The 21207-nt window shown below is 46.6% G+C and overlaps 1 protein-coding gene across 2 annotated transcripts; it reads left to right on the forward strand.

Moving 5' to 3' along the window:
- Positions 1-3336: 3336 nt before the first annotated feature.
- LOC109885399 (mitochondrial dicarboxylate carrier-like) lies at positions 3337-20776 on the forward strand. Of its 2 annotated transcripts, XR_004206861.1 has the most exons (12): positions 3337-3897; positions 6951-7070; positions 9457-9571; positions 10824-10872; positions 14459-14500; positions 14617-14660; positions 14769-14839; positions 14944-15036; positions 15965-16042; positions 16229-16280; positions 16954-17010; positions 18667-18726. XR_004206861.1 is itself a non-coding variant. In XM_031814423.1 (11 exons), exons 1-11 carry the CDS (start codon positions 3808-3810, stop codon positions 18766-18768), a joined length of 861 nt encoding a protein of 286 aa, XP_031670283.1. In that variant the 5' UTR covers positions 3342-3807; the 3' UTR covers positions 18769-20776. The 2 variants fall into 2 exon arrangements, 1 of the variants encoding a protein (XP_031670283.1); XM_031814423.1 differs by lacking the exon at positions 16229-16280 and having other exon boundaries at positions 3342-3897; positions 18667-20776.
- The last annotated feature ends 431 nt before the right edge of the window (positions 20777-21207 follow it).

The raw sequence follows: 21207 nt of genomic DNA on the forward strand, positions 1-21207 counted from the left end.
TCTGAAATACATTTTCTTCATGTGTTTCTTTAGACCAGCCCTCCCAGGCTAGGAGGAGGTGGAGGTCACTGCTCTTCATGCAGTGACAGTCAGTGGAGGGAGAGAAGGAGTGGGTGTCAGACAGTCAGTGGAGGGAGAGAAGGAGTGGGTGTCAGACAGGAGGGAGAGAAGGAGTGGGTGTCAGACAGTCAGGAGGGAGAGAAGGAGTGGGTGTCAGACAGTCAGTGGAGGGAGAGAAGGAGTGGGTGTCAGACAGTCAGTGGAGGGAGAGAAGGAGTGGGTTTCAGACAGTCAGTGGAGGGAGAGAAGGAGTGAGTGTCAGACAGTCAGGAGGGAGAGAAGGAGTGGGTGTCAGACAGTCAGTGGAGGGAGAGAAGGAGTGGGTTTCAGACAGTCAGTGGAGGGAGAGAAGGAGTGGGTGTCAGAAAGTCAGTGGAGGGAGAGAAGGAGTGGGTGTCAGACAGTCAGGAGGGAGAGAAGGAGTGGGTGTCAGACAGCCAGTGGAGGGAGAGGAGTGAGTGTCAGACAGTCAGTGGAGGGAGAGAAGGGGTGGGTGTCAGACAGTCTGGAGGGAGAGAAGGAGTGGGTTTCAGACAGCCAGTGGAGGGAGAGAAGGAGTGGGTGTCAGACAGTCAGTGGAGGGAGAGAAGGAGTGGGTTTCAGACAGTCAGTGGAGGGAGAGAAGGAGTGGGTGTCAGACAGTCAGTGGAGGGAGAGAAGGAGTGGGTGTCAGACAGTCAGGAGGGAGAGAAGGAGTGGGTGTCAGACAGCCAGTGGAGGGAGAGAAGGAGTGGGTGTCTCGTTACTATTTCTTGCACCCTGTGTTTCTGTGTATCTTCTCTGTCTGCTGCCCTGTTACCACACATACCTCTGACTGCTTATGAAAACCATGCTGGTCTTAATCAGATGGGCTCCAGGCCCAGTTCAACACGGATCCATGGCATGTTGCACTTGTGTTATATCTCAACACAATATAATCATAGCTGTGTAATAACATGAGAAATTACGTTGTTGTTGTTTGTGGAAAACCTTTGTCCATTTGACCTCTGTCAAGCCAGGTTCTGAATGTTTTTCTAAACCCTCGACATCTTTGGGTCCACTGTCTGCCAGTCTGACCGGAAACCAAAATTGGTTCCTAGGTTTAGGTTCTATTGAAGCCCTCTTACAGGTCAGAGCCCAGTACCGTAGGTCATCTACAGCTATGTAGAGGTCAGCTGTGTTCCACAACACTACAGTAAGCAGGGAGGGGTCTTGGCTACTATTTTTACATCAGTCACGTAGGCCACACTTCCACTCAGGGTGGAACCAGCTGCGTCCAGTCTTGGCACGAGATGGTAGAGCCAAGTAGAATTCTCTCCCATCCTCAAGACACATGGGTAATGTTTGACCAGCAGATGGATCCTCCTGCACAGTAAAGAACATTCTGATCTAGTGTCTATTCTAACAAGTATTTGTACAGAGGAATATTTATTACAGAGTAGTTGAGAAAACCTCCAGATACTCGTATAACCTTGTCTACTGAGTTGGATCAGAACTGGTCAGTGGCCATCATGAGGCACAACACGTTCAGTGACGTGCAGTTGTTTTCCATGCTGGGAAGATTGGCACAAAACAAAAGCCTATTTTCCTGGTTGTTTTGGCAGTGTAGGCTGGGCCCATGCTGTATATCAAAGTTGTGGAAAGACTACGTGCCGACGTCGAATCATGTTTCCAGTGCACGCTAGTTTCTAAAAAGAGCACACCCACTTGAACACCAGCTGACAAGGCAAATTAGACTGCTATTACACAGGCAGCCCAATTCTGATCGTTTGACAGTTATTTGCATATCTGATACATATCTGGTCTTTACCTTAATGTGTAAACAGCAACAAAACACATTGAATCTCATCTTTTGACTTCCGATTTATACCTGCGTTTACACAAGCAGACCAAATTCTGACTAATCAGATAAGCTCTGAAAAAGATCTGATGTGATTTGGCAAAAGACCAATTAGTCGGCTTCCCGAGTGGTGCAGCGGTCTGTTGAGGCATCACTACAGCCTGGGATTCAATCCCAGACTGTGTCATTATTGGCTGTGACCAGGAGTCCTATAGGCCGGCACACAATTGGCCCAGTGTCGTCCGGGTTAGGGGAGTTTGGCCAACGTCGTCCGGGTTAGGGGAGAGTTTGGCCCAGCTTCGTCCGGGTTTGGGGAGGGTTTGGCCGGGGGGCTTTACTTGGCTCATCGTGCTCTAGCGACTCCTTGTGGCGGGCCGGGCGTCTGCAGGCTGACTTCGATCGTCAGTTGTACATGATTCCTCCAACACATTAGTGCAGCTGGCTTCCAGGTTAAGTAAGTGGGTGTTAAGAAGCGCAGTTTGGCGGGTCTCTCAAGTGGCACAGCGGTCTAAGGCACTGCATCTCAGTGCTAGAGGCGTCACTACGGACACCCTGGTTCGAAACCCAGGCTGTATCACAACCGGCCGTGATTGGGAATCCCACACAATCGGCACTGGGTCATCCGGGTTTGGCCGGTGTAGGCTGTCATTGTAAATAAGAATTTGTTCTTAACTGTCTAGTTTAAATAAAGATTACACATGTTTTGGAGGACGGATAACTTGGCCTTCTCTCCCGAGTCCGTTGGGGAGTTGCAGCGTTTTCACGAAATTGGGGAGAAAGATTTAGTACTGTTTTTTGTTTTGACTAATTAGTGGGAAAAAAAGATTCAGAATTGAGCTGCCTGTTTGAACACAGCCTAAGTGGATCTCAACCCTGATACAAACCCTATCCTCCATATGTGATCTCTGTCTGGATGCTCAGATCAGATTCTATTGATCTGTTTTTCTTTCACGACCTGCCATTATCATGACAACCACCCCGACATTTGGTGACTTGAAATGAGCATGGCGTCTGTTTGTTACGTCAGAGGCTACACGTCAGTGAAAATGCGCACATCTGATATGGGTCAGATGTAAAACGGAGTGTGGACAGTCAGTAAAAAAAGATCAGATATAGAAAGAAAATCAGATGTTTGGTTCTTAGAGGAGTAGTTGTGTAACTAGGGAGGCTTTTGAATGGCTACTTCAACACAGCTGTTGCGAAACGAGATACCGGGCGGATTCGATTATGCTGAGCCGCGGGGCACCGGTCTATGGCAATAATCTGCACAGCTCGAGCATGTCCACAATGCAGCATTTTGCATCATCTAGAAACATGCATCCCTTTTCCATTAAATATATGTTCTAATTTTAGGAAGGCAGATGAAGCGTTTTTTCAAAAGCAATCACTTTTGCATGTGCAAATACTGTTAACTCCACGTGCTAAATAGGTCACTTTTTGTTTTGAGCCGATTTAGTCGTGGGCTTTGAACAGGGCAACTGGCTCAGCCAGGTTCCAAAAGGAATTGCAATCAACTTTCTCCCGGTGGAAAACACGTTTACCCGGGCCAGATTAATCGAATCGCCTCATTGGTCTAGATGTATGTTCGTCACATAGTAGGTCCATACTAGTTTAAAAGACTTTGGTGCAGCCTGCTAACACCAAACTCGTGAGTTGCGTCAACCAGGCTAGCAGTCTTCATATACAATATTGGCAACGTTTTGCCATGCGTTTTGTATGAAATGCCGCGGAAAGAAGGGTGCAAGAACCGGGAAACATTTTCCGCCAGTCACCAGTTTTGGACATTATCTGACACATGCCAATAATTCTCTATCTAGGGAGTTGAAACAAGGTAGTGTGAGTCCAAACAGGTGTCACTGGATAGGCTAACACAAGACGGCCCAGACAAGGTGTCTCTGGTTTGATTAACCAACAGGACACTTGGAAACATGTCGGAGAAACGCCGGTCGCGATGGTATTTCGGTGGACTTTCCTCAAGTGCTGCCGCCTGTATTACACACCCCTTAGATCTGATCAAGGTAAGATATGTAGAGGGGATGTGATCAAGGTAAGATATGTAGAGGGGATGTGATCAAGGTAAGATATTGTAATGAAACATGCAATGAGTGATTCTGTCCGAAAGCCCAGCGCGCAATTGACTTTGCCACTAAAGTATGCTTGATTTGCGGAGTCAATATCTGCATTTATAGAGCCCCACAGTGGAGGCGTCATAATACACATCAAAAATAGTTTTTCCACCATGAATTTTTTCCCACGGGGGATTTTAGAATCACTTAAAATAAGTGCTGTGTTTCGTGTAGGTTTACCCTGGCGTAAAGTTATGATAACCATGTAAACCTCTCTCTCAGACAAGGTGACTTTTGTCAATATATTCGCCTATATTTACTCTCAGATTTGAACATGCTAATTAGCATCAAAGTAGACTTCATGCAAGACTACTAATCCCTACAAGTTTCTGCATGTCATCTCTAGCTGACACATTTGCTAACAGGTTTTGTATCAATTTAAAACTTGCACAAGACAGTTCACATAATTGTCCATTTAAAGAAATGTAGCCAATTTATTCATTGCAACATTTTGCTAACAATAGACAGTTAATCCAGAGATTCTTACCTTTGTCTCGATTCGTCAGTCTGGTCCAGATCATCATGTTATTTGTAGTTCTTTAAGTTAGCCACATTTAGCTGCTAAAAAGCATATTCATTTTTTTGGGATGGGTAAATACAGGTGAATGATATTATTATTCATTGACTGTTTTTGATAAAGCTGCGTTTGAATGCCAGAGCATGTAAGTGGACCAACGAGCTATCAGTTTTACTACTTCAGATTCTGACGCTTATCCACGTTTCTCCAAACATCACATTAGGAAGTGTTTTTTTGACAGCCTGGGTTGCTCCTCCTGCTCAGCATCATTCTTCATTCATTCTAAATGGTTAATTTAAGGTTTTGGATAGGGTTAAAACATGATATATATTTAAATATATATATATATATATATATATATATATATATACCACTGGGATTGAACACACAACCTCCTATGCTGAGCACTAGGAACAACCTCCAGATGTCGAAAGCATATCGTTTGGAGCAACGTCAGTAAACATCAATCTGAAGTAAAATTTGTAAAATCGTGAGATTTTTGTTGGCTCAATTACATGTTCTGGCATCCAAAAGCAGCCCTGCTTTAGGCTATCAAATAATTGGCTATCAAATAACTGTCGATAAATCATCATATGAATGGATGGAATCAGTAAATGAATGGCTGCAACAACTGTCTGACGAGCACAACTGACAACTGGCACTGCATAACAAATGAGGCCTAATTAGACAAAATAACAAATTAAGTCATTTGAACAAAATAGTATGTGGTTCAATTGACTCAGTATCTCATTTAAATGACTTAGAAGCAGGTTTGAACGACTTAGTTATATATATTTTTTTACTAAGTCGTTCAAACTAGATACTAAGTTGTTCGGGTGAGATACTAAGTCGTTCAGACTAGATACTAAGTCGTTCAGACTAGATACTAAGTCGTTCAGACTAGATACTAAGTCGTTCAGACTAGATACTAAGTCGTTCAGACTAGATACTAAGTCGTTCAGACTAGATACTAAGTCGTTCAGACTAGATACTAAGTCGTTCAGACTAGATACTAAGTCGTTCAGACTAGATACTAAGTCGTTCAGACTAGATACTAAGTCGTTCAGACTAGATACTAAGTCGTTCAGACTAGATACTAAGTCGTTCAGACTAGATACTAAGTCGTTCAGACTAGATACTAAGTCGTTCAGACTAGATACTAAGTCGTTCAGACTAGATACTAAGTCGTTCAGACTAGATACTAAGTCGTTCAGACTAGATACTAAGTCGTTCAGACTAGATACTAAGTCGTTCAGACTAGATACTAAGTCGTTCAGACTAGATACTAAGTCTCTACATTTCTTTTCTTCTTCCTTGGCCTTCAGGACTTCCGTAAATAACAAATGGGCTGAATTGTACCAATGGTATGACGTTTCGAGGAATTAGGCCTAATAGTTCACTTCATCGGCTCTCCTACTAGCCCAATATTTAATACTCGTGAATTATACAGTTCACTTTACTGGTTGTAATATTTGTGTTGAGTCTTCTTGATGGTTCCTTATCTCGGTAGTGGAGAAAGTGGGAGTTGGGACTCTGACATCATCACGTCCACCGGTTGTCATGTAAACATTTAGACCTTGGTCTTTGACTGTTGTTGTTCTGTGTGAACTTTGACTTCCAGTTGATGCATTATCAACATCACAATGTAGCTATTTATTCATTTTTAAACAGTAATACTAAAACCTTACATTGACTCCTCTCTCTACTGTGTCACTTCCTGGTTGACATTGACTCCTCTCTCTACTGTGTCACTTCCTGGTTGACATTGACTCCTCTCTCTACTGTGTCACTTCCTGGTTGACATTGACTCCTCTCTACTGTGTCACTTCCTGGTTGACATTGACTCCTCTCTCTACTGTGTCACTTCCTGGTTGACATTGACTCCTCTCTCTACTGTGTCACTTCCTGGTTGACATTGACTCCTCTCTCTACTGTGTCACTTCCTGGTTGACATTGACTCCTCTCTCTACTGTGTCACTTCCTGGTTGACATTGACTCCTCTCTCTACTGTGTCACTTCCTGGTTGACATTGACTCCTCTCTCTACTGTGTCACTTCCTGGTTGACATTGACTCCTCTCTCTACGGTGTCACTTCCTGGTTGACATTGACTCCTCTCTCTACTGTGTCACTTCCTGGTTGACATTGACTCCTCTCTCTACGGTGTCACTTCCTGGTTGACATTGACTCCTCTCTCTACGGTGTCACTTCCTGGTTGACATTGACTCCTCTCTCTACTGTGTCACTTCCTGGTTGACATTGACTCCTCTCTCTACTGTGTCTCTTCCTGGTTGACATTGACTCCTCTCTCTACTGTGTCACTTCCTGGTTGACATTGACTCCTCTCTCTACTGTGTCACTTCCTGGTTGACATTGACTCCTCTCTCTACTGTGTCTCTTCCTGGTTTTTGGATATCTGTTCTCCTCCAGGTGCACCTCCAGACACAGCACGAGGTGAGGATGAGGATGGTGGGAATGACCATGAGTGTGGTGCAGAGAGAAGGTGTTCTGGCTCTGTACAGTGGCCTCAGCGCCTCCCTCTGCAGACAGGTGGGTAGATACGCACACCGCCATCGCCTCCAAGAGTGTTATGTTAAATACACTTCTTGTCTCATTCTGTATGTTCTAATGTCTCTATGATCAATAGTCAGTGTCACTACCATCAAATAGTCCCCGTGATCTGCAACTTTTCAGGGAAGTCAGGAACCAATACACGCAGTCAGTTAGGAAAGCAAAGGCTAGCTTTTTCAAACACAGATTTGCATCCTGTAGCTCTAACTCCAAAAAGTTTTGGGACACTGGAAAGTCCATGGAGAATAAGAGCACCTCCTCCTCCCAGCTGCCCACTGCACTGAGGCTAGGAAACACTGTCACCACCGATAAATCCACGATAATCGGGAATTTCAATAAGCATTTCTCTATGTCTGGCTGTGCTTTCCTCCTGGCTACCCCGGCCAATAGCTCCGCACCCCCGTAGCTACTTGCCCAAGCCTCCCCAGCTTCTCCTTCACCCAAATCCAGATAGCAGATGTTCTGAAAGAGCTGCAAAACCTGGACCTGTACAAATCTAGACAATCTTGACCTTCTTTCTAAAATGATCCGCCGCCATTGTTACATCCCCTATTACCAGTCTGTTCAACCTCTCTTTCGTATCACCCGAGATCTCTAAAGATTGGAAAGCTGTCGCGGTCAACCCCCTCTTCAAAGGGGGTGACACTCTAGACCCAAACTGTTACAGACCTATATCGATCCTGCCCTGCCTTTTTAAAGTCTTCAAACGCCAAGTCAACAAACAGATCACTGACCATTTCGAATCCCACCGTACCTTCTCCGCTGTGCAATCCGGTTTCCGAGCTGGTCACGGGTGCACCTCAGCCACACTCAACGTAATAAATGATATCATAACCGCCATCGATAAAAGACAGTACTGTGCCGCCGTGTTCATCAACCTGGCCAAGGTTTTTGACTCTGTCAATCACCGTATTCTTATCGGCAGACTCAACAGCCTTGGTTTCTCAAATGACTGCCTCGCCTGGTTCACCAACTACTTCTCAGAGAGAGTGCAGTGTGTCAAATCGGAGGGCCTGTTGTCTGGACCTCTGGCAGTCTCTATGGGGGTACCACAGGGTTAAATTTTCGGGCCGACTCTTTTCTCTGTATATATCAACGATGTCGCTCTTGCTGTGGGTGATTCCTTGATCCACTTCTATGCAGGCGACACCATTCTGAATACATCTGGCCCTTCTTTGTACACTGTGTTAACAAACCTCCAAACGAGCTTCAATGCCATACAGCACTCCTTCCGTGGCCTCCAACTGCTCTTAAACGCTAGTAAAACTAAATGCATGCTTTCCAACCGATCGCTGCCCGCACCCGCCTGCCCGACTAGCATCACTACTCTGGACGGTTCTGACTTAGAATATGTGGACAACTACAAATGCCTAGGTGTCTGGTTAGACTAACCGCTCCTTCCAGACTCATATTAACCATCTCCAATCCAAAATTAAATCTAGAATCGGCTTCGCAACAAAGCCTCCTTCACTCATGCTGCCAAACATACCCTCGTAAAATTGACTATCCTACCGATCCTTGACTTCGGCGATGTCATTTACAAAATAGACTCCAACACTCTACATCCAATTTGCTGAGTAGTCTATCACAGTGCCATCCGTTTGGTCACCAAAGCCCCATATATTACCAACCACTGCGACCTGTATGCTCTCGTCGGCTGGCCCTCACTACATATTCGTCGCCAGACCCACTGGCTCCAGGTCATCTATAAGTCTTTGCTAGGTAAAGCTCTGCCTTATCTCAGCTCCAATAACAACACCCACCCGTAGCACGCGCTCCAGCAGGTATATCTCACTGGTCATCCCCAAAGCCAACACCTGCTTTGGCCGCCTTTCCTTCCAGTTCTCTGCTGCCAATGACTGGAACGAATTGCAAAAATCCCTGAAGTTGGAGACTTCTATCTCCCTCACTAACTTTAAGCATCAGCTATCTGAGCAGCTTACTGATCGCTGCAGCTGTACACAGCCCATCTGTAAATAGACCATCCAACTGCCTACTACATCCCCATATGGGTTTCATTTACTTTTTTTGCTATTTTGCACACCAGTATTTCTACTTCCACATCATTATCTGCACATCTATCACTCCAGTGTTAATTTGTTAAATTCTATTTACTTCCTTACTGTGGCCTATTTATTGCCTTAACTCCTTATGCCATTTGCACACCCTTTATATAGACTTTTTCTATTGTGTTATTGACTGTACGTTTGTTTATTCCATGTGTAAATCTGTGTTGTTGTTTGTGTCGGACTGCTTTGCTCTATCTTGCCCAGGTCGCAGTTGTAAATGAGAACTTGTTCTCAACTAGCCTACCTGGTTAAATAAAGGTGAATTAATAAAATATTATTTCTGTCCCTCCCCCCAGATGACGTATTCTCTGTCCCGCTTCGCCATCTATGAGACAGTGAGTGATCAGATGAAGGACAGGACCCATGGTCCCATGCCCTTCTACCAGAAGGTCCTTCTGGGGTTGGTTGGAGGTACACACTGTCTTCACACTGTGTTTTAACCACAGGGTTATCTGTTGCTACACAGACCTAAACCCAGCTGGCTCTAATGACACCATGATTAGTTCTGTAATGCTCTGTCGTACACCTTTTCACACTACCGAACTGGGCCAAGATTACACATCCACTATAGTTGCTGGAACCGTGCTGGATGGAACGTATCACAGGAGGCTGCTGAGGGGAGGTTGACTCATAATAAAGTCTGGAACGGAGTAAATGGAATGGCATCAAACACCTGGAAAACGGTTTGATATCATTCCACTAATTCCGCTCCAGCCATTACAGCGAGCCTGTCCTCCCCACTGTACAGGTCAGCACAATACTGTGTATAAGTCTCTCACCTTTGTCTGTGGATTTATAGTGACCCCAGCAGTATGGTTCATATCTGTCTGTCTGTCTGTAGGATTTGCCGGGGGATTCATTGGGACCCCAGCAGACATGGTTCATATCTGTCTGTCTGTCTGTAGGATTTGCCGGGGGATTCATTGGGACCCCAGCAGACATGGTTAATGTCTGTATCTGTCTGTCTGTAGGATTTGCCGGGGGATTCATTGGGACCCCAGCAGACATGGTTAATGTCTGTCTCTGTCTGTCTGTAGGATTTGCCGGGGGATTCATTGGGACCCCAGCAGACATGGTTAATGTCTGTCTGTACGATTTGCCGGGGGATTCATTGGGACCCCAGCAGATCTGGTTAATGTCCGTCTCTGCCTGTCTGTAGGATTTGCTGGGGGATTCATTGGGACCCCAGCAGACATGGTTAATGTCTGTCTGTCTGTCTGTAGGATTTGCCGGGGGATTCATTGGGACCCCAGCAGACATGGTTAATGTCTGTCTGTCTGTCTGTCTGTAGGATTTGCCGGGGGATTCATTGGGACCCCAGCAGACATGGTTCATGTCTGTCTGTCTGTCTGTAGGATTTGCCGGGGGATTCATTGGGACCCCAGCAGACATGGTTCATGTCTGTCTCTGTCTGTCTGTAGGATTTGCCGGGGGATTCATTGGGACCCCAGCAGACATGGTTAATGTCTGTCTGTAGGATTTGCCGGGGGATTCATTGGGACCCCAGCAGTATGGTTAATGTCTGTCTCTGTCTGTCTGTAGGATTTGCCGGGGGATTCATTGGGACCCCAGCAGACATGGTTAATGTCTGTCTGTAGGATTTGCCGGGGGATTCATTGGGACCCCAGCAGTATGGTTAATGTCTGTCTCTGTCTGTCTGTAGGATTTGCCGGGGGATTCATTGGGACCCCAGCAGACATGGTTAATGTCAGGTGAGTCAAATCTAGAAATAAGATGACTGAATTGTATATTTTAAGAATTGTATTGCAGTTGTCCATGGTTGATAATGTCCACTAGATGTCGGTGATGACATGCAGTATACAGTGACTTGTGAAAGTATTCACCCCCCCCTCCCCCCCTTGGCATTTTTCCTATTTTGTTGCCTTACAACCTGCAATTAAAATATATTTTTTTGGAGGTTGTATCATTTGATTTACACAACACACCTACCACTTTGAAGATTCATAATATTTTTTGTGAAACAAGAAATAAGACAAAAAACAGAATTTGAGCATAACTATTCACCCCCCCAAAGGCAATACTTTGTAGAGCCACGTGTTGTATAACTATTCACCCCCCAAAGTCAATACTTTGTAGAGCCACGTGTTGTATAACTATTCACCCCCCCAAAGGCAATACTTTGTAGAGCCACGTGTTGTATAACTATTCACCCCCCAAAGTCAATACTTTGTAGAGCCACGTGTTGCAGCAATTACAGCTGCAAGTCTCTTGGGGTATGTTTCTATAAGCTTGGCACATCTAGCCACTGGGAGTTTTGCTCATTCTTCAAGGCAAAACTGCTCCAGCTCCTTCAAGTTGGATGGGTTCCGCTGGTGTACAGAAATCTTTAAGTCATACCACAGACTCGGCCATTCCAAGACATCTAAATGTTTCCCCTTAAACCACTTGAGTGTTGCTTTAGCAGTATGCTTAGGGTCATTGGCCTGCTGGAAGGTGAACCTCTGTCCCAGTCTCAAATCTCTTGAAGACTGAAACAGGTTTCCCTCAAGAATTTACCTGTCATTCAATTCTGACCAGTTTCCCAGTCCCTGCCGATGGAAAAACATACCCACAGCATGATCCTGCCACCACCATGCTTCACTGTGGGGATGATGTTCCTGGGGTGATGGGGGGTTTGCGCCAGACTTAGCGTTTTCCTTGATGGCCAAAAATCTAAATTTTAGTCTCATCTATCCAGAGTACCTTCTTCCATGTGTTTGGGGAGTCTCCCACATGCCCTTTGGCGAACACCATATGTTTGGGGAGTCTCCCACATGCCCTTTGGCGAACACCATATGTTTGGGGAGTCTCCCACATGCCCTTTGGCGAACACCATATATTTGGGGAGTCTCCCACATGCCCTTTGGCGAACACCATATATTTGGGGAGTCTCCCACATGCCCTTTGGGGAACACCATATGTTTGGGGAGTCTCCCACATGCCCTTTGGGGAACACCATATGTTTGGGGAGTCTCCCACATGCCCTTTGGGGAACACCATATATTTGGGGAGTCTCCCACATGCCCTTTGGTGAACACCATATGTTTGGGGAGTCTCCCACATGCCCTTTGGCGAACACCATATATTTGGGGAGTCTCCCACATGCCCTTTGGCGAACACCATATGTTTGGGGAGTCTCCCACATGCCCTTTGGCGAACACCATATGTTTGGGGAGTCTCCCACATGCCCTTTGGCGAACACCATATGTTTGGGGAGTCTCCCACATGCCCTTTGGCGAACACCATATGTTTGGGGAGTCTCCCACATGCCCTTTGGCGAACACCATATGTTTGGGGAGTCTCCCACATGCCCTTTGGCGAACACCATATGTTTGGGGAGTCTCCCACATGCCCTTTGGCGAACACCATATGTTTGGGGAGTCTCCCACATGCCCTTTGGCGAACACCATATGTTTGGGGAGTCTCCCACATGCCCTTTGGCGAACACCATATGTTTGGGGAGTCTCCCACATGCCCTTTGGCGAACACCATATGTTTGGGGAGTCTCCCACATGCCCTTTGGCGAACACCAAATGTTTGGGGAGTCTCCCACATGCCCTTTGGCGAACACCAAATGTTTGGGGAGTCTCCCACATGCCCTTTGGCGAACACCAAATGTTTGGGGAGTCTCCCACATGCCCTTTGGCGAACACCAAATGTTTGGGGAGTCTCCCCCATGCCCTTTGGCGAACACCAAATGTTTGGGGAGTCTCCCACATGCCCTTTGGCGAACACCACATGTTTGGGGAGTCTCCCACATGCCCTTTGGGGAACACCATATGTTTGGGGAGTCTCCCACATGCCCTTTGGCGAACACCATATGTTTGGGGAGTCTCCCACATGCCCTTTGGCGAACACCATATGTTTGGGGAGTCTCCCACATGCCCTTTGGCGAACACCATATGTTTGGGGAGTCTCCCACATGCCCTTTGGCGAACACCATATGTTTGGGGAGTCTCCCACATGCCCTTTGGCGAACACCATAAGTTTGGGGAGTCTCCCACATGCCCTTTGGCGAACACCAAATGTTTGGGGAGTCTCCCACATGCCCTTTGGCGAACACCATATGTTTGGGGAGTCTCCCACATGCCCTTTGGCGAACACCATATGTTTGGGGAGTCTCCCACATGCCCTTTGGGGAACACCATATGTTTGGGGAGTCTCCCACATGCCCTTTGGTGAACACCATATGTTTGGGGAGTCTCCCACATGCCCTTTGGGGAACACCATATGTTTGGGGAGTCTCCCACATGCCCTTTGGCGAACACCATATGTTTGGGGAGTCTCCCACATGCCCTTTGGGGAACACCATATGTTTGCTTATTTTTTATTTTAAGCAATGGCTTTTTTCTGGCCACTCTTCCGTAAAGCCCAGCTGTGTGGAGTGTACGGCTTAGTGGTGCTATGGACAGATACTCCAATCTCCGCTGTGGACGTTTGCAGCTCCTTCAGGGTTATCTTTGGTCTCTTTGTTGCCCCTCTGATTAAAGCCCTCCTTGCCTGGTCCGTGAGTTTTGGTAGGTTTGTTGTGGTGCCATATTCTTTCCATTTGTTAATAATAATATGTTCCAATTTTCAGATATTTTTTTCTAACCCAACCTTGATCTGTACTTCTCCACAACGTTGTCCCTGACCTGTTTGGAGAGCTCCTTGGTCTTCATGGTGCCGCTTGCTTAGTGGTGTGCCTTGTTTAGTGGTGTTACAGACTCTGGGGCCTTTCAGAACAGGGGTATATATACTGAGATCATGTGACAGATCATGTGACACTTAGATTGCACACAGGTGGACTTTAAGTAACTAATTGTGTGACTTCTGAAGGTAATTGGTGGCACCAGATCTTTTTTTTTTTTTAAACAAGTACTTTTTTAAATTTCACTTCACCAATTTGGACTATTTTGTGTTTGTCCATTTACATGAAACCCAAATAAAAATCCATTTACATTACAGGTTGTAATTCAACAAAATAGGAACAACACCTCTGGGTGGTGAATACTTTTACAAGGCTCTGTATTGTTTTACTCAACCATTCAATAGATCAGGACTGGACAACAGCCCTCAGGGAGACTGGAGTGGTTTCACACTGTTCCCCATCATCCTTAGCAAACACAGCTGATTAAACTGATTGCGTTCTAAACTGAAGATCATGACTAGTTGATTATTGGAGTCAGGTGTGTTAGCTGGGGACAAAATATGACACCAATCAGGCCCCAGAGGACTGGAGTTGCCCGTCCTTTCAGCTCAGTAAACAAATGTACAGGGCAAAACATTCATACTCCCCACATTTCCCCCCCGATCCAGAATGCAGAATGACGTTAAAGTACCACTAGAACTCAGGAGAAAGTGAGTATGTGAGTTAAGTATAGTAAAATAATATGATAACCTACATAACACTGTTAAGGATCATCTTTGGAGAGATGTTGACCTTCATAAGTGGTGTTTTTCTCCATCTCTTCCAGTTATGCTCATGCACTAGATGGACTGTTCCGGGTATGGAAAGAGGGTAAGTAAGGGTTGATTGATGATGGATCGTTGGGATCAGGGCGAGGTTGAAGTCACTGGACGATTCGAAGGGACGCAGTTGCACTCATGACACAGTATTTCTCCATAGAGGGAATGAAGAAGCTGTTCTCTGGAGCCACAATGGCATCTTCTAGAGGAGCACTGGTCACTGTTGGACAGGTAAGGGCCTATGGTGGGTTTGTGTCTGTGGGGGGGGTGTAAACGTGTGTGTCTTCATCCAAAATGTATCAACTAGATATAACTTCTATTTTATTTCTCTGTAGCTGGCCTGTTATGATCAGGCCAAGCAGCTGGTTCTGGGGACTGGAGCCATGCAAGACAACATTCTAACTCACTTCCTGGCCAGCCTCATCGCAGTGAGTGTCCAGTCTACACATTAGAAAGGCAACGAGACAGGGGCTGTGGGTTAGTGGTGTGGAGACAGGAGCTGTGGGTTAGTGGTGTGGAGACAGGAGCTGTGGGTTAGTGGTGTGGATAAACAGGAGCTGTGGGTTAGTGGTGTGGATAAACAGGAGCTGTGGGTTAGTGGTGTGTGGATAAACAGGAGCTGTGGGTTAGTGGTGTGTGGATAAACAGGAGCTGTGGGTTAGTGGTGTGTGGATAAACAGGAGCTGTGGGTTAGTGGTGTGGATAAACAGGAGCTGTGGGTTAGTGGTGTGGATAAACAGGAGCTGTGGGTTAGTGGTGTGGATAAACTGGAGCTGTGGGTTAGTGGTGTGGATAAACTGGAGCTGTGGGTTAGTGGTGTGGATAAACTGGAGCAGTGGGTTAGTGGTGTGGATAAACTGGAGCTGTGGGGTAGTGGTGTGGATAAACTGGAGCTGTGGGGTAGTGGTGTGGATAAACTGGAGCTGTGGGGTAGTGGTGTGGATAAACTGGAGCTGTGGGTTAGTGGTGTGGATAAACTGGAGCTGTGGGTTAGTGGTGTGGATAAACTGGAGCTGTGGGTTAGTGGTGTGGATAAACTGGAGCTGTGGGTTAGTGGTGTGTGGATAAACAGGAGCTGTGGGTTAGTGGTGTGGATAAACAGGAGCTGTGGGTTAGTGGTGTGGATAAACAGGAGCTGTGGGTTAGTGGTGTGGAGAGACAGGAGCTGTGGGTTAGTGGTGTGGATAAACAGGAGCTGTGGGTTAGTGGTGTGGATAAACAGGAGCTGTGGGTTAGTGGTGTAGATAAACAGGAGCTGTGGGTTAGTGGTGTGGAGACACAGGGGCTGTGGGTTAGTGGTGTGGAGACAGGAGCCGTGGGTTAGTGGTGTATAATGCCCTCTGCTTCTCTGTGTAGGGAGGCTGTGCCACTGTCCTGTGCCAACCACTGGATGTCTTGAAGACCAGGCTGATGAACTCAAAAGGGGAATATGTGGTAAGTGTGTGTGTGTACTGTAGATCAAGGCTTGTCAGTTCCAGTCCTAGGTATTTGCAGGACTGTAGCCTAACACTGTCCCACCCCTGATACAACTAGTTAAGGGCTAGATGATTCATTGAATCAGGGGTGTTGCTACAGGGATAGAGTTAACATGTGTATTCACGGTGGGTTCTGACTCCCCAGGACTGAGGACAATGCCGGTGTAGATGTTGTTTAGGGATATCACTGTGAACTGGTATGACTCTTTTTTTTTTTACCTCAGTAAATCTAACCCTTCCCCACCTGTGGCCTCTGTGTTGCTGTTCTGATGTCGTCAAGTCCATGGAGGCTTTATCTGTCAGGCTGCTGCTCCTCATTGCTCTGACAGTTCTGTTGTTGATGGTCAGGGAGGGAGGGCCGGAGGGCAAATGAGGGCCGGAGGGCAAATGAGGGCCGGAGGGCAAATGAGGGCCGGAGGGCAAATGAGGGCCGGAGGGCAAATGAGGGCCGGAGGGCAAATGAGGGCCGGAGGGCAAATGAGGGCCGGAGGGCAAATGAGGGCCGGAGGGCAAATGAGGGCCGGAGGGCAAATGAGGGCCGGAGGGCAAATGAGGGCCGGAGGGCAAATAAGGTCAAATGAGGGACGGAGGTCAAATGAGGGACGGGGGGTAAATGAGGGACGGGGGTAAATGAGGGCCGGAGGGTAAATGAGGGCCAGAGGGTAAATGAGGGCCAGAGGGTAAATGAGGGCAAATGAGGGCCGGAGGGTAAATGAGAGATGGAGGGTAAATGACGGCCGGCGGTATTGGGAGGGAGGGAAGGTAAATGAGGGATGGAGGGAGTTAGGAATGGGTTGTTTTCAACCATCAACCATGAGCTGCATTAAGAAGCGTCTTTTGTTGTCTTGGATTGTGTTTCTTCTGTTCCAGGGCCTGCTACACTGTGTGAGAGATACAGCTAAACTGGGGCCCAATGCCTTCTACAAGGTAACTGTTGTTTAATATCATTGACAATAAAGTAGCGTAGTTGACATGGCCTTAAACCAGCGGTGTTCAACCCTTTCTCCTTGAGAGCCATCCTCCTGCAGGATGTTGTTTTTGTTAATTGAACACCTGGTTCTGCTTGCCAGCTGGAGTGTAAAAGGGGATAATATACAAATCAGGAAACTCCTGTCAGTTTGGTGTCTTCTCTCAGTGGGTAAAATAACTATTTTCACCACGACTTGACTTCAAAGTGGTCCGTTTTTTAAATCGGCCGATATTACAGCGAACTAGCGACTTCACGTGCTGATATTGACTTTGTTATTATTGTGTGTGTAGCTACATAGCTAGCTACCTAGCCAGCCCAGAGAGAGAGAGAGAGCATTGCATTGTGGGATTTGTAGTCGACTTGAGCTGCAACCGATTTCCACAAAGATTTTAATGTTGCTGCCAAGCTTGTTACAACGACAAAATGAAACATTTGTTTACAATAAATATTGTTCTCATTATTGAACACTGTAAATCATAGGAATTGGTGTTTTTTTGGTAGATTATTTGCGTTAGCTTCGAGAGAAGTGAGTTCGGGACAAACTGAAAGTATACAAAGCATGTAAACGTTTAAATCAAACTATTATATTCATCTGACTATTCACAATAATCATATTGTTGTGGGCCTACTCATGTGCCGGCCGCGTTCCTATTGGTCAGTCACCGGGATTGGCTCGTAACACCAGCCACACTGCACGATAAATAACTTTGAACCATCAACCATGAGCTGCATGGTAGTAGTTTTGGAATTGTTAGCTAGATTACTTGTTGGTTATTACTGCATTGTCGGAACTAGAAGCACAAGCATTTCGCTACACTCGCATTAACATCTGCTAACCATGTGTATGTGACAAATAAAATTTGATTTGATTTGAACTTTGTCGGCGCCTACGACAGCACGTAGTGGTACTGAATCAGCAGACCTAGGCCCTGTCACGCTGAACGAGCCAAGACCTAGTGGTACTGAATCAGCAGACCTAGACCCTGTCATACTGAACGAGCCAAGACCTAGTGGTACTGAATCAGCAGACCTAGACCCTGTCACACTGAATGAGCCAAGACCTAGTGGTACTGAATCAGCAGACCTAGACCCTGTCACGCTGAACGAGCCAAGACCTAGTGGTACTGAATCAGCAGACCTAGACCCTGTCACGCTGAACGAGCCAAGACCTTGTGGTACTGAATCATCAGCAGACCTAGACCCTCTCACACTGAACGAGCCAAGACCTAGTGGTACTGAATCAGCAGACCTAGACCCTGTCACACTGAACGAGCCAAGACCTAGTGGTACTGAATCAGCAGACCTAGACCCTGTCACGCTGAACGAGCCAAGACATCCGACAATCGTTTACCGCCGAAGAATTTGCCCACGACGTTGAACATTTTTGTATGAAACGGCTGCAATCGTACAGTCTGTGGTGGGGTTTATGACATTGACTGACCTGAATCAGGAGTGTCACAGCAAAGACTGGAGACAAAGCCCTTATAACACCCAGTCGCTCTCTAGGAGGAGAGCTGGTCTCTACATTAAACACAATGCTCAGCTTGAAAAAACACCACTTTAATTCCACCTGCCATACAGACTGGTAAACTTCTGGTCTCTCTCCTCTTTAGGGTCTGGTTCCAGCAGGGATCCGTCTCATCCCTCACACGGTCCTCACGTTCATCTTCCTGGAGCAGCTCAGAACCTGCTGCGGCATCAGGATCGTCACCTGAGAGGGGTCAGGGGTCACCACCTGATCACCTATTGAGTAGTCTGAAATGTGACCTCTGTGTCAGGACTGCCAGGCCACGCCCATTCCCTTTGTTCCCTGTTCTGTTCTATGTGAACAGGAAACTTTAATCCACCTGCAACCTCCCCCATCCTAAACCCCACCTTCTGGATACAGACTAGTGACTGACTGAATGGGGGGTTCTGGATACAGACTAGTGACTGACTGAATGGGTGGGTTCTGGATACAGACTAGTGACTGACTGAATGGGTGGGTTCTGGATACAGACTAGTGACTGACTGAAGGAGGGTTTCTGGATACAGACTAGTGACTGACTGAAGGAGGGGTTCTGGATACAGACTAGTGACTGACTGAAGGAGGGGTTCTGGATACAGACTAGTGACTGACTGAATGGGGGGTTCTGGATACAGACTAGTGACTGACTGAAGGGGGGGGTTCTGGATACAGACTAGTGACTGACTGAATGGGTGGGTTCTGGATACAGACTAGTGACTGACTGAATGGGGGGTTCTGGATACAGACTAGTGACTGACTGAAGGAGGGGTTCTGGATACAGACTAGTGACTGACTGAAGGAGGGGTTCTGGATACAGACTAGTGACTGACTGAAGGAGGGGTTCTGGATACAGACTAGTGACTGACTGAATGGGGGGTTCTGGATACAGACTAGTGACTGACTGAATGGGGGGTTCTGGATACAGACTAGTGACTGACTGAATGGGGGGGTTCTGGATACAGACTAGTGACTGACTGAATGGGGGGTTCTGGATACAGACTAGTGACTGACTGAATGGGGGGGTTCTGGATACAGACTAGTGACTGACTGAAGGGGGGGGTTCTGGATACAGACTAGTGACTGACTGAAGGAGGGGTTCTGGATACAGACTAGTGACTGACTGAATGGGGGGTTCTGGATACAGACTAGTGACTGACTGAATGGGGGGTTCTGGATACAGACTAGTGACTGACTGAATGGGGGGTTCTGGATACAGACTAGTGACTGACTGAATGGGGGGTTCTGGATACAGACTAGTGACTGAATGAATGGGGGGGTTCTGGATACAGACTAGTGACTGACTGAAGGGGGGGTTCTGGATACAGACTAGTGACTGACTGAATGGGGGGTTCTGGATACAGACTAGTGACTGACTGAAAGGGGGGTTATGGATACAGACTAGTGACTGAATGAATGGGGGGGTTCTGGATACAGACTAGTGACTGACTGAAGGGGGGGTTCTGGATACAGACTAGTGACTGACTGAAGGGGGGGTTCTGGATACAGACTAGTGACTGACTGAAGGGGGGGTTCTGGATACAGACTAGTGACTGACTGAAGGGGGGGTTCTGGATACAGACTAGTGACTGACTGAAGGGGGGGTTCTGGATACAGACTAGTGACTGACTGAAGGGGGGGGTTCTGGATACAGACTAGTGACTGACTGAAGGGGGGGTTCTGGATATAGTGGAATACTATATTGACCAGAGCCCAGTGCCCTATTCCCTATGTAGTGCACTACTTTTGACCAGAGCCCAGTGCACTATAGAGGAAATAGACTGCCATTTGGGATACCGATTTAAGTAATCCATCTGAACTTGGAACAGCCTCTGTAGAATGAACCTTGATGTCTTTAGTTATGGTAATGGCTGCTAGAGGGCGCTGTTACACTGTGGTTATGATGTAGGCCTACTCTGCAGACGTCCACGGCCGCTGTACCAGGTCTTAACGTGTATAAGTGGGTTGGTTGTATGGGAGTGTGCCACTTAATGTGGAGGTTATTGTTATTCACGCCACTGCTGATGGTCCATATGTTTTTTTGAATTGTAGATGACATATTTTACATTGATGATGGCTACTTCCTGTTTCATTGACTGTCAAAACGACAACAGCAGGAAGAATGTTTCATTGGGCTAATGAATGGACTGATGAATAAATGATTACCTGTATAGTGATCAATACCAATATGTCCATAAATATGCTTGTTACAGAGATGATTTCATGTCTGCCTCCCTCTGTTCTATATGGTAATAGCTTTCCCTCTCGTACTCAGTGACTGTATAAGTCTCCCACAAGGTTAGGTGTCTGGCTGCGTTTTAATGTTCTCTGTTTTACATTACCCACTGATGTCATTTCATAGTTCTCCAACTCTTTCAAACACTGGCATCTCTGGACTGGATCAACACTTCAGTGACGGACAGCTTGCAACACCTAGTTACCTGGATAGTCAAGTCCCTTTAATTTCTCTTGTTGTTATAATAAATGTAGAGAGCTTCAGAGATGATTTTCAAACTTGATGCGGAATGTTGTGGTTCTAGTTCCTTTTCTGCCAACATTCACAGCTGTTAGACAATTTGTGTGTGTGTGTGTGTGTGTGTGTGTGTGTGTGTGTGTGTGTGGGAGGGGGGGTCGTCTGGATATGGTTTTG

This window comes from Oncorhynchus kisutch, unplaced genomic scaffold (genome assembly GCF_002021735.2).
Source record: "Oncorhynchus kisutch isolate 150728-3 unplaced genomic scaffold, Okis_V2 Okis06b-Okis10b_hom, whole genome shotgun sequence".
Taxonomy (NCBI): domain Eukaryota; kingdom Metazoa; phylum Chordata; class Actinopteri; order Salmoniformes; family Salmonidae; genus Oncorhynchus; species Oncorhynchus kisutch.

What these genes read in the sequence shown, in the direction of transcription:
- LOC109885399 (XM_031814423.1), top strand. Translation starts at nt 3,808, where the DNA reads ATGTCGGAGAAACGCCGGTCGCGATGGTATTTCGGTGGACTTTCCTCA. An exon ending in GCGCCTCCCTCTGCAGACAG is followed by an intron (nt 7,071 to 9,456) that starts GTGGGTAGATAC and finishes CCCTCCCCCCAG; the next exon opens with ATGACGTATTCTCTGTCCCG. An exon ending in CCACTAGAACTCAGGAGAAA is followed by an intron (nt 14,501 to 14,616) that starts GTGAGTATGTGA and finishes CATCTCTTCCAG; the next exon opens with TTATGCTCATGCACTAGATG.